The 16,162-nt window shown below is 42.1% G+C and overlaps 1 protein-coding gene across 1 annotated transcript in view; it reads right to left on the reverse strand.

Moving 5' to 3' along the window:
• COL4A3 (collagen type IV alpha 3 chain) overlaps positions 1-10,245 on the reverse strand; it is a 160,230-nt gene extending 149,985 nt beyond the window's left edge. The window contains exon 1 of the mRNA XM_010597674.3: positions 10,159-10,245. Within this exon, the coding sequence (XP_010595976.2) occupies positions 10,159-10,245 (87 nt within the window). The remainder of the gene's footprint in view (positions 1-10,158) is intronic.
• Between the last annotated feature and the right edge of the window lie 5,917 nt (positions 10,246-16,162).

Below are 16,162 nucleotides of genomic sequence, written 5' to 3' on the forward strand. Positions count from 1 at the left end.
GGAAGACCTTTGGTCTGGTTATGGGGAGGGAGCTGGTGGCTTTCTGCTGTGGACCTGGACACCTCCCCTCCCGCCCCCGCCAACCTCAAAACCAAACAGAAGTCCAGTAGGTTTGGAGTTAGCGGGGAGTGGAAGAGAAAGGAGGGGGGAACATATTTGGTGCCCTCCTGCAATCATGGCAACCCCATACATATCAGGACTGGTGAATCCCCATCTATAGGGCTTGCACTGGGTGACTTTTTTTGGAAGTAGATCACCAGGCCTTTCTTTCTAGCCTAAGTCTAAAAAGCCCCAATGAAAGCTGTTCAGCATTATAGCAACATGAAAGCCTCCACCGTCAAATGGGTGGTGGCTGTTCTTGAGGTGCATGTGTGGAAACCAAACCCGGGTCTGCCATGTGGAAGGCGAGAATTCTACCATTGAACAACCACTGCTCCCAAGGCGTTACTACTCACACCCTAATGGGGAGAAATCCCGTGAAAGCTGAAGAACTTCTTTATTCTTTTTTCTCCTAGGGCAGGACAAGCTTCAATCTGCAGGCAATTAGGCAAAACAGGTGGGCAGGCTGCAAGTTAACAGAGAAGGCTTATTTTTTCCCAAATCCTTATCTGTATTGTTTCCCCAAGAGTGAGAGTCATGATAATCGGCCACATAGCACTGTTCAAAGAGTCTGTGTCAATCTTGGCACCCCAGGACAGTCCTTCTGTAGGGGGATAGGGGAGAATTTAACCACTGGATTTCATACTCAACTGGTCAAAGATTGTCCCACAGGTGTCGATGCCCTGCCCTTCTGAGGTACCAGAGGGAAGCCATGGGACAGAGTCTAGGAACCATCAGGCTGTGCATGTATAAAGTCTGTTGCCAAGCTGGCAGCTGGGTGAAGTCAGCGATCATAGCCCTGGGGGAAAGTAGGGCCAAGAAGATCTGGGTGATGTATGAAAGGTATCTGATATGAGAAGTCGGAAGAATTGGAGGACAAACTGAGACGCTCTAGTATACATCTAATAATGTAAGGAGTAGAGAGAAAGGGATAGGGAAAATATTACAGGAGTAATAGCTGGGAAATTTCATGATTTGATGAAAAATATAAAATCTTTGATTAAATATACATTGACTAGGTATTATGGACTGAATTGTGTCCTCCAAAACTGTGTGTCAAATTGACTAATCCATGATTCCCAGTATTGTGTGATTGTCTACCATTTTGTCATCTGATGTGATTTTCCTGTGTGTTGTAAATCCTATCTCTATGATGTTGACAAGGCGGGATTAGCGGCAGTTACATTAATGAGTCAGGACTCAATCTACAGGAATAGATTGCGTCGAGATATAAAAGAAAGAAGTGAGCAGAGAGACATGGAGACCTCATACCACCAAGAAACAAGAGCTAGGAGAATAGCTTGTCCTTTGATCCTGGTGTCACTGTGCTAAGAAGATCCTCAACCAGGGAAGATTAATGACAAAGACCTTTCCCCAGAGCCGACAGAGACAGAAAGACTTCCCCTGGAGCTGACACCCTGAATTTGGACTTCTGGCCTCCCAGACTGTGAGAGAATAAACTTTTCTTTGTTAAAGCCATCCACCTGTGGTACTTCTGTTATAGCAGCACTAGATAACTAAGACAGTAGGAGAAATAAAAAACACATGCACATACACCCTACACATCATGATGAAACTTCATAAACATCCAAGGGCAAATAGATTTTTAGTATGTTTTTTTCAATAGCCAAAACAGAAGCTCAAAGGCAATGGAGTAATATTGTTAAAGTGCTGAGGGAAAGTAATTGTCAAGCTCAGTTTCAATACCCAGCTAAACTATTACATAGGAGGGATGGTGAATAATTTTCTGATGAAGAAAATTCATAGACCATGACTTAAAGAATTAATTGAATCTGAGAGCAAGAATTAGGTTATGAGAAGAAATACTAAGCAAAGAAATGGTTAAATATCAGGATAAAAGCTAACAAATACTGATGTGTAAGATAATAAAAACAGTAATTACTAATTTCTGAGGCATAAAAAGTTGGTAACAATAAAAAGTAAGATGGTAGGGTATTAAACAAGTTAAAGAATTCTAAGGTCCTTGTTTTGTTTGGGAGGAGGACAGAGATACAATTAACTGCAGATTTTATTCAGTTAAGGGTGCACTGGAGCCCTGGTGACGTAGTGGGTAAGAGCTCGGTTGCTAACCAAAAGGTCAGCAGTTTGAATCTTCCAGCTGCCTCTTAGAAATCCTATGGGATAGTTCTACTCTATCCTATAGGGTGGCTATGAGTCAGAACCGACTCAAAAGCAACGGGAATGGTGTGTTGAGACTAACCACTAAATGAAGAGAACTAGAGTGTATAACTTCTAAAACAGGTGAGGGGAAAAGGGGAGAATAAACACAACTAATTCAAGAGAAGAAAGAAATGGAGAAAAAGAAGTAAAAACATAGTATGGTGTGTGTATATATATATATGTATATATACACACATATATATATCCAAAACCAAACCCATTGTTGTCGAGTGAATTCTGACTCATAGTGACCTTATAAGACAGAGCAGAACTTCCCCATAGGATTTCCAAGGAGCAGCTAGTAGATTCAAACTGCCAACCTTTTGGTTAGCAGCCAAAATCTTAACCACTGCACCACCAGGGTGCTCTCTCTATATGATAGTAGAAATAAACCTGAATATGTAAGTAATAATGATAGCTGCAAATGGTCTAAACTCAGCAGTTACAAGGCAGGGCATGAATATTAGTTTACACACCAAGATGTAATGACACAGAAAAGTGAAATTAAAAGAAAGAAAAATGACATTCCACACAAGAAAGCTGACATAGCAATATCGCCATCACACAATATAGGCTTTAAAGCAAAAAACATTTCAGGGATAAAGAGGGTACCAACATAATGCTAAAAGGAACACAGGACAATATAATAATTCTGAATTTGTAAGCATTTAAAAATACAGCTCCAAAACAGACAAAGCGAAAACTGATGTATTTCCCGAAAATAATAGACTATTTGCGATCATAGTGAGAGAGGCAAACACATGTGTCTCTCAGTAGACATAATAAGCAGACCAAAAAAAAAGGACGTGGAAGATTTAATAACATGATCAAAAACATTGACCTACTTGACATACAGAGAAAACTCTGAAATCAGAATTTAATCTCTACCACTATTCAATAACACAAAGATAGCGGAAAGATCTTGATATGTTTGGAAATTAAGAAATATAATTCTAAATACCCCACAGGACAAAAAAATTGGCAATAAATATTAGAAAAAAACGTTAATGACATTAAAATACTACTTATTAAACTTTGTGTAATGCAGTACAAGCAGTACTTAGAGGGAAATTTTTAGCCTTATATACATATGTACATAGAATAACTAAAATCAGAAGTTTGACCCGACCAAGAGTTGAAGATACAGTGCAGCTGAAATTGTAATAAGCTTTGAGAGTCCAAATTGGTACAACACACTTTGGGAAAACTATTTAGTATTATGTACTATAGCTGAACATCAGCACACCCTATGAACCAGGAATTTCACTGTTAGGCGTATATCCAACAAAAATATAAACACATGTGCTCCAAGTACATGTTAATGATGCCTATGGCAACTTTATTTATAATGGCCTAAAGCTGGATAACACTCATCAACTACATTTTTTTTTAACTCATACAATGGAATACTATACAGTGATGAAAATGAATGATCTACAGCTACATATAACAAGACAGATGGGTCTCATAATCATAATGGCAAATGAAAGAAGACAACCACAGAAAAATATATATTGTATGAATTCACAAACATAAAGTTCAGAACAGGCAAAACCAACACACAGCATTTGGGGTGCAAATTTACATGACGAAATATAAAGAGCAGCAAGGAAGTGATTCGAGAAATCAGATTCTCGTTTTTTTTAGGGTAGAGAAAGGAGATTGTGCTTGGGACAGATGTAATGCTGGCTATGCTCTGCTCCTTGACCTAAATAGTCTTTACATGAGTATTCACCTAAAAAAAAGGAACCCTGGTGGTGTAGTGGTTAAGTGCTTGGCTGCTGACTGAAAGGTCAGTGTTCGAGTCCATTAGCCGCTCCATGGGAGAAAAAACCTGGTAAAGGCAATCTACTTGAAATCTATAGGAAACGCCATTCTTAATTAAAATGGTAGAAGTACTCCTTTTAAAGTCCGTAATGAGATTAGAAATGCTGCTCAGCACAGTAAGACAAGAAAATAAAGTCACATGGATTAAAAAGAAGAAAACCTATAATTATTCACTCACAATATGACCTTTTTTTTTTTAATACGACCAGCTACATAGAAAATCTAAGAGAATTTGCAAACTATAATGAGAGGTCAGTGAGGTGGTTGGACCCAAAATCAAAATTAAAAAATTAGTAGCATTTCTATGCACCAGCAATAAGCAGTTAGAAAATGAATCTTCCTGTTCAATGCAGTACCAGTCAACGTCCCAACATGAAACGTTTACAAGTAAATTCTAAAATTTATCTGGAAGACAACTACTGGTCTCCACTCATCCAGAGCAAAAGAGAAAGATGGAAACCAAATACTGAAACAAGAAACTAGTCTACAGAACAAATATTCTACTGGAACCACACAGCCTCAGCTACTTTGAGACCAGAACTAGATGGTGCCTGAATACCACTACCTACTGAACTAATCAGAGCCACAAGAGACAGATCCTGATAGAATGGGAGAAAAATGTGGGACAGAACCTCAAGTTCCTAAAAAAGCAAAAAACTAGACCTACTGGACTCGTTGAGACTGGAAGACTCCCTGAGAATACTGCCCTGAGAAACTCTTCAAACCCTGAACTGCAACTAATCCCTGAAGGTACTTTGTAGCTAAACAAGTTCGCTCAAAAAAAAAAAAAACAAAAACAAAAAAACATAATGAGTATCACTCATAAGTATTGTGCTTCTTTAAAAAAATCACCTAGATAAGATCAAATGGTCAACAATTACCTTAAAACAAAGATGAGAATGTAAGGGAGGTAGGGAAAGTAGAATAACGGAAAAGGAACAACCAGAATGGAATTCATGAGAATGTTCACGCATTGTGAAGAATGTAACCATTGTCACTGAACAGCTTGTGTATAAATTGTTGATTGGGAACCTAAAACCTTCACCCAAAACATAATAAAAAAAATTCTCCAAAAGAGCAAAGAGTAAAGAACATCCATGGCGATTTTAAAGAATAATAATAACAACAAGGTATTGTCCTATCAGATATATACTTAGTAGAAATGTGATGATCAAAAACAGTGTGATATTGTTGTAAAGACCAAAAACAAGAAAACAGAATGGCGAGCTTGCAAATAGACCCACATATGAATGGGTGCTTGACATATCAAAGACGTAACATCATAAAACAGTGAGTGGACCATTTGATGAATAATATTGAGGCCACTTGTTATCTACATGGAAAAAGGTAAAATCAGATTAAAACAGTTACAGGATTAAGAGACCTAAATATAAAAAAGCTAAACTGTAAAACTTAAAAAACAAAACAAACAAACAAACAAAAAAAAAACCAGGAGATCATTTTTAGAATACTACGGAAAGAAAAAATTTCTTCAGTAAGATGCAAAATACAAAACATCAAGAAAAGGTGTAGACACCTGAGATTACAGTGAAGAAACGTTATACATTAAGGCATCAACAAATAAATGAAAGACAAACCACAGGTCGGAATAAAATATTTGCTATCTATATAAATGACAAATGTCAGGTGTCCAACTATATAAATAACTCCTAATAAATTAACAACAAAAAGGCAAAGGCTGTCACAGTAGATAAATGGGCAGAGACTGGTACATGAAGTAAACAGCCAATTAAAATATGAAAAGGTTCTCAAACTCACTAGTCAAAACAACATCCCATTTTACATTCCTTAGCATCTATGCACATTACGTTTTGCTGAGGCTATGGGGGAAGTAGGTACTCTGCTGCATGTTGGTACAACTGTTTTGGCGATCAATTGGTGGTGCAATGTTTAAGTGCTCAGCTGCTAACCAAAAAGTCGGAGCCCAGAAGAAAAGACCCGGAGATGTGCTACCATAAAGGTTACAGTCTAGGAAACCCTATGGGGCAGTTCTACCCTGTCATATAGGGTAGCTATGAGTTCGAATCAACTTGATGGTACACAACAACAATAAAATAAAAAATGCACTTTCTCTGTGAGCCACCTAGGAATTCATATTCTAGTTGTCACAAGGATACATATACAAAGATGTGCACACAACTTTGTAAAATAAAAGCCTGGAAACAAACTTACTGTGTTTCCAGGCGTGGGAAATAAGCTGAGCTTCATTCATCTAGTAGTATACTATGCAGCAGTTACTACTACCAGTTGAAACCAAGTCGATTCCAACTCCGTGACCCAGAGTAGAACTACCCAGAGTTTCCAAGGCTGTAATCTTTACAGATGCAGACTGCCACACTGACCTTTTGCACCACCAGGGTTTCTTACTACAATCAGATTAAATCTATATATATTAACGTGGATAAAATCCAAAAACATAATATTGGGTGATAATGATAAACTCTAATAGATATGTATAATATGAAATGATTTATTATATTTTAAAAACCACAAAACAATAATATTTACTTTTTTATGAAAACTACATGTATACACATATGGAGTATAAACACAAAGATGTGGACAGGAATGATATACACAAATGTCCTAGGAGTTAAAGAATGTGTGTATGACTTTTTCTGTATTTATATATATATACGAAACCAAATCCACTGCTGTTGAGTTGATTCTGACTCATAGTGACCCTACAGAACAGAGTAGAACTGACCCACGGGGTTTCCAAGGAGCGCCTGGTGGATTTGAACTGCCGACCCTTTGGCTGGCAGCTGAACTCTCAACCACTACATCACCAGGGTTTCCATATCCATATATATATATAATTATACACACATGTAAATATATATGTACCCAGTGCCCTTGAGTCGTTTCCAGTACACATACGTAAATAAAATTAAAAAAAATTTTTTTACGTAAATATATATATATAAATATATATGTGTGTGTGTTTTTTTCCTAAAGGGAAGGATCTGAAAGCAAACAAGTCAATGTCGTTTTTTTTTTTTTTAATCTCAAGGACAGACAGATAAATTGACATTTTTTACATTATCTTTGTTTGAAATACTTCCTAAGTCGGCTGAATTTTTAAATTTAACAATGAAACCAGGTGATAAAGTGTACTTCTCAAATGCCACTGTTATTCGACTCTTGGTATTTGTTTCCCACATTTCTGCCCCGTCTGGAATTTTAAGGCGAAAAGAGAAAGGATAAACCATATCTCAACTTGTGAACCTCATTCAGAGATCAGCAAAGCAGCTGTGGCATTGCTTCACTCCCATATCTAGTCTCAGCAGAGTGATCTGGGCTCTGGTAGCAGTTATAATTTGGGGGTGCTCTGGGCCTGGAATTGGATGTCTGCAGCAAAGCAAATGAGAGACTGTAATCTGTGTGCTTCAGTACAAATTGTGCGGGGGGACAGTCCCTCTCAGACTAGACTCGGCATGTAGGGTCATACCACATGTAGGGTCACACCACTGATATACCCATGCTTTGAGAACTGTTAAAGTAGAATTAATTTAGAGGAAATCATGTCCTTAGCTAGCGTACCAAAAAGATTACACATATGATGACTAAATAGCCCTCGCTTATACATTGTTTGGCCCACACTGTGCTACTTCATATAGTTTTGATTTAGCTGCTAATACTTAAAATTTGAGAGACTTCTCACAGAAACTAGATGTCCAGTTTATCTCCTGAAAACAGGAAGTCTGGAGCTACTGGATTCTAGAAAGCCAACAACGGGCATTGAAGAGCACCTGTCCTCCTCCCCACTTCTGCTTCAGTCATTACATCACCTGCTGACCCCAGTAGACATTGCAACTCCCCCATTTTATAGATGAGAAAACTGAGGTTCAGAGAGGTACAGTGCTTTGCCCAATACCAGTTGCCCTGTGGAGGGATCCCTGTTGGCAATATCAACCAAGTATCAGTTAACTTGTTGTGATTCTTTTTCTTTACAAGAGGAAAGCACATTTCATACTTTCTAATGATATACGTTCCGTGTAATTCAGAAGATACAATGGAATTGCTAATCCTTATGACTTATTTCAAGTAAGTACAAAAAATACAAATGAATTAACTATAATATCAGCAAGAAGTCACCAAGATTGGGCCAAACTCAAAACAGAAAATTTTACGTGTGAAAAATACCAAGAAAATATGATACTCTAACTGAAAGTTAGTGTAATCAGAGATTGCATGGTCATGGAGCATCCATTTTGTAGGCTCATCCTGACACAAGTGTAGTTCCTCCCTTCCTCCCCCAGCACCTTCTCCCAATTTCTCTCCTCTTCTTTGGAGCCCAGAAGGACATGCAAACTTGGCTCTGAAACTCTTCCCCAAGCCACCCCATAACATACAATTACTTTGAGGTTTTTATTTTTGGATTTATTTATTTTGGGGTTAAAGGTGGTAGATAATCCACACTGGTTTAGATGAGATTTATTTATCATGCCAAGAAATATTTAGCTACCTGGGTTGAGCATTGCTAGTCTATGTAAAGTGCATTTTTGTGAGAATCAGCTGCAGGAAGAGAGGATACATGGCTTACAAAAAATCCTTTAGAATGTAATGGCAAAACACAAAAAATAATTTAAATTTAGACAGACAAGAATTCAATTAACTTTGGTTTATTCATATTGTGGAAAACAATGCAGCGGAGCAAAAAGAAAAAGAGGTAGACTTTAAATACTGACAGAGAAATTTGTAGGTTGCAAAGATATATATCATGGTATCAATTATGTTAAAAAACACAAAAACACTATTGTCTATGGGTCCATATATGTGTATGTAAATGGAAAATGTCTGGAAAGAAACAGGAAAGGGGTAATATGGGATACTTTTGAGGAGAAATCGAGAAAGGTATAAAAATATGAGTACTTAAAGAGGTCCTAGCTTCGTTTGTAATGTCTTAATTTAAAATTTAAATGTAAAACACTTTTGGATTACTTGTGACCAGAGTTTCTAAGAAGCTTTTCATGTAACAAATATTTTTGCAACTATCAATTTCCAATAACAACCTCATTGTTAAAATTTGCAAAACATCTGCTCATCCTTGGAAATGAAAATTATACCACGGGTTATCAACCCCAGATTAATTTTTTAAGTGTAAAAGCAAAACAAAAAACCCATTGCTGTCCAGTCAATTCTGACTCATAGCCACCCTATAGGACACAGTAGAACTGCCCCACAGAGTTTCCAAGGAGCACCTGGTGGATTTGAACTGCCGACCTTTTGGTTAGCAGCTGTAGCACTTAACCACTATGCCACCAAGTCTTCCAAAATAACACAAAAGATCTGAAAAGTTAAATTTCAACTTTGACAAGTTAACTCTGGGAAGCCTAACAGTTTTGAGGATGCTCAATTTTTTTTTTTTAATGGAAAATAAAAAAATATGCGGGTAGATTTAAATGAGCCCAAGGTTACTTAAAATCTGAATACAGGGCAAAGTGATAGTTTGCTTAATATATTCTAACATGAGTTCTCTTTCCATGGTGCATTTAATTTTTTATTGACGGCATACCCATACAGCACTGGAGGGCAAGTTTTGACTAGGAAGAAACGGAGCCCCAGAATGGTCAGAGTTCAGTGTGAGGTCACACACAGCCGGGACCTGGCCACGCTGGGATTTAAAGGGAGGTTGCTACTCCCCAGCCCCGTATGTGCCCATGCCGCAAGCTCTGATTGACCATCAGCGACATCGCGTGTCTCCATATCTCACGTAGTGGTCCCCGACGAGTATTTTTTATTTGCTGACCTCTGAAGCACCCACTCCCCCGTCCATAACCCCTAGGGACCTGCACAAGCTTCCTCTCCGCTTGTCCTTCCCATCCCTGCCCCAGGCGAATTCCACCTGTTCCCCGGGCATCCCCGCAAGCTCCTTTCACCCACGCTGCCCGCCCAGGGACCCGCATGGAGCCCGGAGCCACACCACCGCCAGGAGGCGGCAGTAAGGCGGCGCCCCGCGGGTGGGCCCTGAGCCCCAGGACGCCGCGACCAAGTGTGCGAGGTGGGGTCGCGCAGGCCCGCACTCACCTTGCCCGCCGCGGGCGCCGCCGCCAGGAGCAGCAGCAGGAGCAGCAGCAGGAGCGAGGGCGGCCTCAGCTTCGTCCCGGGGCGCATGATGGGCGCCGACTCGGAGCCCGGGAGCGTCCGAGGACCTACAGCCTTTTGGCCAGTCGGCCCCCGCGCGGCGCGGGCTGGGCGCCCCGGCTGTGAGGCTGGCCGCGCCGGCGCGCCGGGCGAGTTTTGCAGGGTTCGGCCGCGCCGTCGTCTCTTCCCACAGAAGCTTTGGCCGTGGCTCCGCGGGAGGAAAGAAGTGGCCCAGGTCCCGCCCTCGTCCCCCCTTCCAATTCACGAGGCGGTGTCCCTCCGACTCGGGCTTCGTGCCCAGGAGGCTAGCAAGGGGTGCCCGCCTGCGGGCAGGTGGGCGCGGACCCAGGGCCCGGGATTACGGAGGGGATGCTCCCAGGGTCCTGGGGCCTCGGTGGGTGGGGGGAGGGAGGTGCGGGTCGGAGGTGGGGAGTTTGGGGGTGTGAGGTGGGGAGGCTCTGCGTAGTTTGGAGGGAGTGGCCAGCGGCCGTGCTCAGATTAAACGGGAGGCGCGCAGGGTAAATGCACTCGGGCGGCCCCGCGCGCTCCCGGCTACAGCGGCGCTGCCCTCTCGGTGGCTCTCCGCTTTCTCAACTTGCCTCCAGCTTGCAGCCGCCAGTCTTGTCAGTGAGAGCGCCGCGGAGAGGCGGCCGGGTTGCGCGCAGTTTCGGCGCAGGAAGAAGGGAGGTGCGCGCCCCGCGGGCGAGGAGGTGGCTCCCAGCGCGGCAGGCGTCCCCCGAGGTAAGGCTCCCAAGGCCTAGGGCGGGCAACCGCTGCTGCCACTTGGGCGGGCGCAGGGGCCGGAGACTTCTACCGAGGAAGTGGGGGAAAGGTGGCTAGGGGAAGGATGGTACTTAAGGGTGGGACACGCGGGGTGACAGGCCGGCCTGAGGAGTTGGGGCCCGGGAGTCACCAGAGGAGAGCTTGTCTGGCTGCCGAGCTTGTCTGCCGGGGCTTGAACCGGGTGCTGTGTGTTTTGATTAATTTGGAGGCTCGCATTACCGGCCTGGCAGTTGGGGCACTCTGAAATGCCAAGAGCAAGAGGCAGCTGAGGGGAAAGAGAAAGCCCATCCTATTCTCTGCTACGTTGAACTGGGTTTTCAGGCTAAATCTTATCTGCGGAAATGCAGGGGAAAACAAGACCCGACTGTGGTCCAAAGTGGCTCCCCCCTGAGACTCCCTTCTCAGAGGTGGCCTTGGATGCAAACGTGCAGTATCTGGCTTGTCTGGGCACCGTATCCAGAGCAGGGCTTGTCCTTTCTTCTGCAGTGAACCACTTTGGCTCCGATGAAGCTTTTGGACCCCTTCTTAGAATAATGTTGTTAAATGCATAAAACACAATTAAACCAGAATCCAGGTTTATGGAAATACCACTATGAAGATATTAAAGATACAGCATGTGTGCAACATTATGAATGAGTTAAGTAACTGTAGATTTAACATCAGGTGTGTTAACACAACTTTAGGGACGACTGTAAGTGGTATTTTGAGATAACTGCAGACACTGAAACGTGACATGAAAATACCAGAGGTTTCTATGGGTGCCAACGGTCAAGAATTGCTAACACTACTGGTTTTTCTTCTTCTTTTTTTTTTTTTTTGCCTGTATTCATGACTGAAGAAAATGTTGAACTTCCCTGAGAAATCAGTGAAAATAAAAAGGTAATTTTTTTCCCATTCAAGCCTACCAAGCCCCAAAACCAAATTCATTGCTGTCAAGTCAATTCCGACTTATGGCGACCCCGTGTGTATCAGAGTAGAACTGCACTCCATAGAGTTTTTGATGGCTGTGCTCTTACAGGTCGCTATGAGTCGGAATTGACTCGAGGGCATTAGGTTTGTTTGTTTTTTTTTTTTTGGTTTTGTACTCTTACAGAAGCAGATTGCCAGGCCTTTCACTCGCGGCACCACTGGGTGAATTTGAACCACCAACCTGTCGGTTGTAGCTGAGCGCCAACCATTTGCACCAGCAAATGGAAGCAAGTTCACAGACCATCTGAATTGCATCCCCAGGTTAAGGACTCCTGCTTTGGAGCAGTGCCGCTGACATCTGCAATAGTTGGTTATCAGATGGCAAATGTGAACTATGTGTTGGCCATTGATTGCCAGGGATCATTTGCTTGCAGTTAGAATCTTACATACATTAACATTAGTATCTTGGACCTAGGGGGACATATAGGTAGGCAAAACCCTGATACTGAATGATGGCCCTCCCCCCACATTTTTTGTTTTGTTTTTGGCTGTAGAGCCAATATTACAGCCTTCCCTCTGTCCTTTATGCCACTGATTCTCAACCGTGGCTGGACATTGGCATCACCTGAGAAGCCTCTAAAAATCCCGATGCCCATCTTGCCAGGCTAGTTACATCCAGATCTCTAGTGGTGGGGATTCAGACATCAGTAGAGATTTCCATGTGTGGTCAAGGCTGAGAGCCACTGCTCACATTCACATTTCTGTTAGCTGCATTGAAGTAGGGCCTCCTCTTAGTCGGAGAATAAAAAGAACATTTATTAAACCATTTATTAGGAGTCACGTAAGAACATGAGGCGGTACGTAGTAGCTTTTCCCTGTTGACAGGAAGGATTTTTACAGAGCCTTCTCCTGCCATCCTTGTGAGTGACGACAGCAGGTGTTCTGATGATGAAGTGACAGTGTCCAAGAATTCCAAGAGGCGTTTGATAATCTTGGATGAACTGACATTACTTCCTGAAAAATAAACCTTAATGCCAGTGCTGAATGTTCTTTCTCTTTGCTGAATTCCAGGTTTCTCAATTTGAATTTTGATTGCCTTTTCCAGAAACCAAGTCACTTTGATGGAAGACTCCTCACCCCCCCCCCAAAGAAAAAATCAAACCTGTTGCCATTAAGTCAATTCTGACTAATGATGACCTATGTGTTACATAGTAGAGCTGAGCTCCATAGGGTTTTCTTGGCTGTAATCTTTACTGAAGCAGATTGCCAGGCCTTTCTTCCATGATGCCACTGGGTGGGTTCGAACCACCAATCTTTCCATTAGGTGTCAAGTGCAAACCATCTGAGTCACCCAGAGCCCGACTTGGCTTTATCAGCTTTGCTATGGGAGGCAGGCGTCAGTTGCAAGTCATTGCTCTGTAGCCGCAGAGGTGGAGTACAGGAAGAAGGAGGCAATGCCTCAGAGCTTGGTCTCTGGAGTAGAAACTGGATTTACTGGTGTGACCAACCTTGCAGGGGCTGGGTCATTTTTTCTGTAAAATGGGACTAGTCAGGGTACCCATCTCAGGCAGTTGTAGGAATCTAATGTGATAATCTGTTAGAAAAACTTTGTACAGGGACTACACGTAATAATCATATTGGAATCCCATTCTCCAGTTGCATAAAGGAAAATACTGTGAACCTGATGAGAAAGGGTGGCACAAGGTAGAGATACTCTTCTCAGCTCAGTAGTAAAAGGGGCAAGAGCCAAGCACACCCTGTTAGCGCCTTTGAGGCTGATACACTTCTTGCACATTTAGAACCTGGCTTGATGCCATCCCTGGGTCCAGCAGCTTCAATCTCCACAGAATTGTTGTTAGGTGCTGTCCAGTCATAGCGACGCTATATACAATGGAATGAAGCACTGCCCCGTCCTGTGCCATTCTCATAATTCTTGCCATGCTTGAGCCCATTGTTGCCACTACTGTGTCAGTCCATCTCGTTGAGGATCTTCCTCTTTGTCCCTGACCCTCTACCAATCATGATGTCCTTCTCCAGGGACTGTCCCCTTGTGAAAACATGCGCAAAGTATGTGAGACGAAGTCTTGCTGTCCTCACTTCTGAGGAGCATTCTTCTGGCTGTACTCCTTCCAAGACAGAATTGTTCGTTCTTCTGGCAATCCATGGTATGTTCAACATTCCTTGCCAACACCATAATTCAAAGGCATCAATTCTTCTTCAGTCTTCCGTATTCGTTGTCTAGCTTTCTCATGCATATGAGGTGATTGAAAATACCATGGTTTGGGTCAGGCACACCTTGGTCCTCAAAGTGACATCTTTGCTTTTCAACGCTTTAAAGAGTTCTTTTGCGGCAGATTGGCCCAATGCAATGCGTCCTTTGATTCCTTGACTGCTGCTTCCACAGAGAGCTTGTGAGAAATGCAGAATCTTGGGCCCCACCCAGACCCCTTGAATTAGAGTCTACATTTTAACAAGATCCCCAGGTGATTCCTACACACGTTGAAGTTTGAGAAGTGGCAGATCTAAAAGCCAGGTTTCACCTCCTGTTTCCCCCGTCTCCGTCACATACACACATCTTTCTTTAATACAATGTTTGGAGTGCTTACCAGATATTACTCATTAACTAGAATTCTTGATGTTTTAAAAATTGTCTTGGGATCAAGAGAGTTGATTTTTCTGTTGGTATCACCAAATTATATGTCTGAAAAATATTGAATTGGCAAATGTTGTGTTATGTATATATTTCACAACAATAAAGAAAAAAGAGAATGAAATGTGTAAGAGAAAAAATACTAGGCCATACAATCAATGACTGTATTATTTTTAATAAGAGAGTTGATTTTCACAGTTGGTTCTCTAAATGTGCAGAAGCTAAGGGAGAGAGAAAGTGGTTATTTTTGTGCTTACAAAGGGCACAGAAGTCTCTGATTTTGACTTTGATGCCAGATAAAGGTTTGGAACAAAACTGGAGCGGCCACTTGCCTTTGACAAGCCCTATGTTCTTATTTTTGCCCCCTTTTCAGAATCATGGCGTCTTTATGTAGTGCTAATGATTTTTTTTTTTTAATGATTAACATGCTTGGCTGCTAACCAAAAGATTGGCAGTTTGAGTCCACCCAGACCTGCTTCAGAAGAAAGACCTGGCAATCTGCTTCCAAAAATTCAGCCACTGAAAACCCTATGGAGCACAGCTCTACTCTGACACGCATGGGGTCACCATGAGTCAGAGTTGTTTTGATGGCAACTGGATTGTAATCACAGAATCACGTCTGTGTTTTTCGCAGTGTTTAAATGCATTTTCTGCTTCCCATCAGGGTAGAGACCTTGTTTGTGTTATTTACTGTTGTTGAAAGAGCGAAGTTGTTTGCTATTTGCTGAATGAGTGAATGAAAGTGAATGACTGACTGGTCAGATTCACTCTGGCCTGTTTTCTCCCAAAGCCCATGACCTTTCTGTAGCCTTCATTGTATAGAGATGCATCTCTGTTTTTGACAAGATGTATCTCCCAGGCTGCCCCTAGCACCTTCTTTAACCCCTTCTTCTTTCTCTCTCCTCTTAGTCATCCCTTTTCCTTCAAGAACTTTCTCTTTTCAACACTTCCAAAATGATTAGACTCTTAGGTTCCTTTAGAATCTCAGAGTCATTATCAGCTCATGTCAGTTCTTGCCAGCGCATCTCTGAATTTTTTTTGCTGCTTTTCTAAGCTCTCAGTCCCTGCCCTAGTGCCTGCACGTATCATCTGTGGATTACCGTAGCTTTCCAGCTAGTCTTTCCTGCAAGTTCTGTCCTCTGAAATCCATCTTCTAAGTTATCATCAGAGTTAGCTTTGAAAACTGCCATTGTATCAGTGAGCACAGGTTAGCTTGGGGGCAGTTAAAAACAATCCTTAAATTTCAGAAGCTCACAATAACAAGGGATTTTTTTTCTACCAGTGGAAACCCTGATGGCACAGTGTTTAAGAGCTATGGCTACTAACCAAAAGGTCAGCAGTTTGAATCCCCTAGGTGCTCCTTGGAAACCCTATGGGGCAGCTTTTCTCTGTCCTTCAGGGTCTGTATTAGTCGGAATTGACTCCATGGCAATGCGTTTTGTTTTGTTTTATACAGTAAAACCTGCAAAAGCCGGAACCTGTGTAAGGCAGAAACCCTGTCAGAGAAGGAAAACTCGAGTATTTTCCATTAAAACAAGTGATAGGAAAGCGGTAAGACTGTACCCTGTCGAAGGTGGAAAATCTGTGAGACCCAAAGAAACAAGG

Source organism: Loxodonta africana, chromosome 6, assembly GCF_030014295.1.
Source record: "Loxodonta africana isolate mLoxAfr1 chromosome 6, mLoxAfr1.hap2, whole genome shotgun sequence".
Taxonomy (NCBI): Eukaryota; Metazoa; Chordata; class Mammalia; order Proboscidea; family Elephantidae; genus Loxodonta; species Loxodonta africana.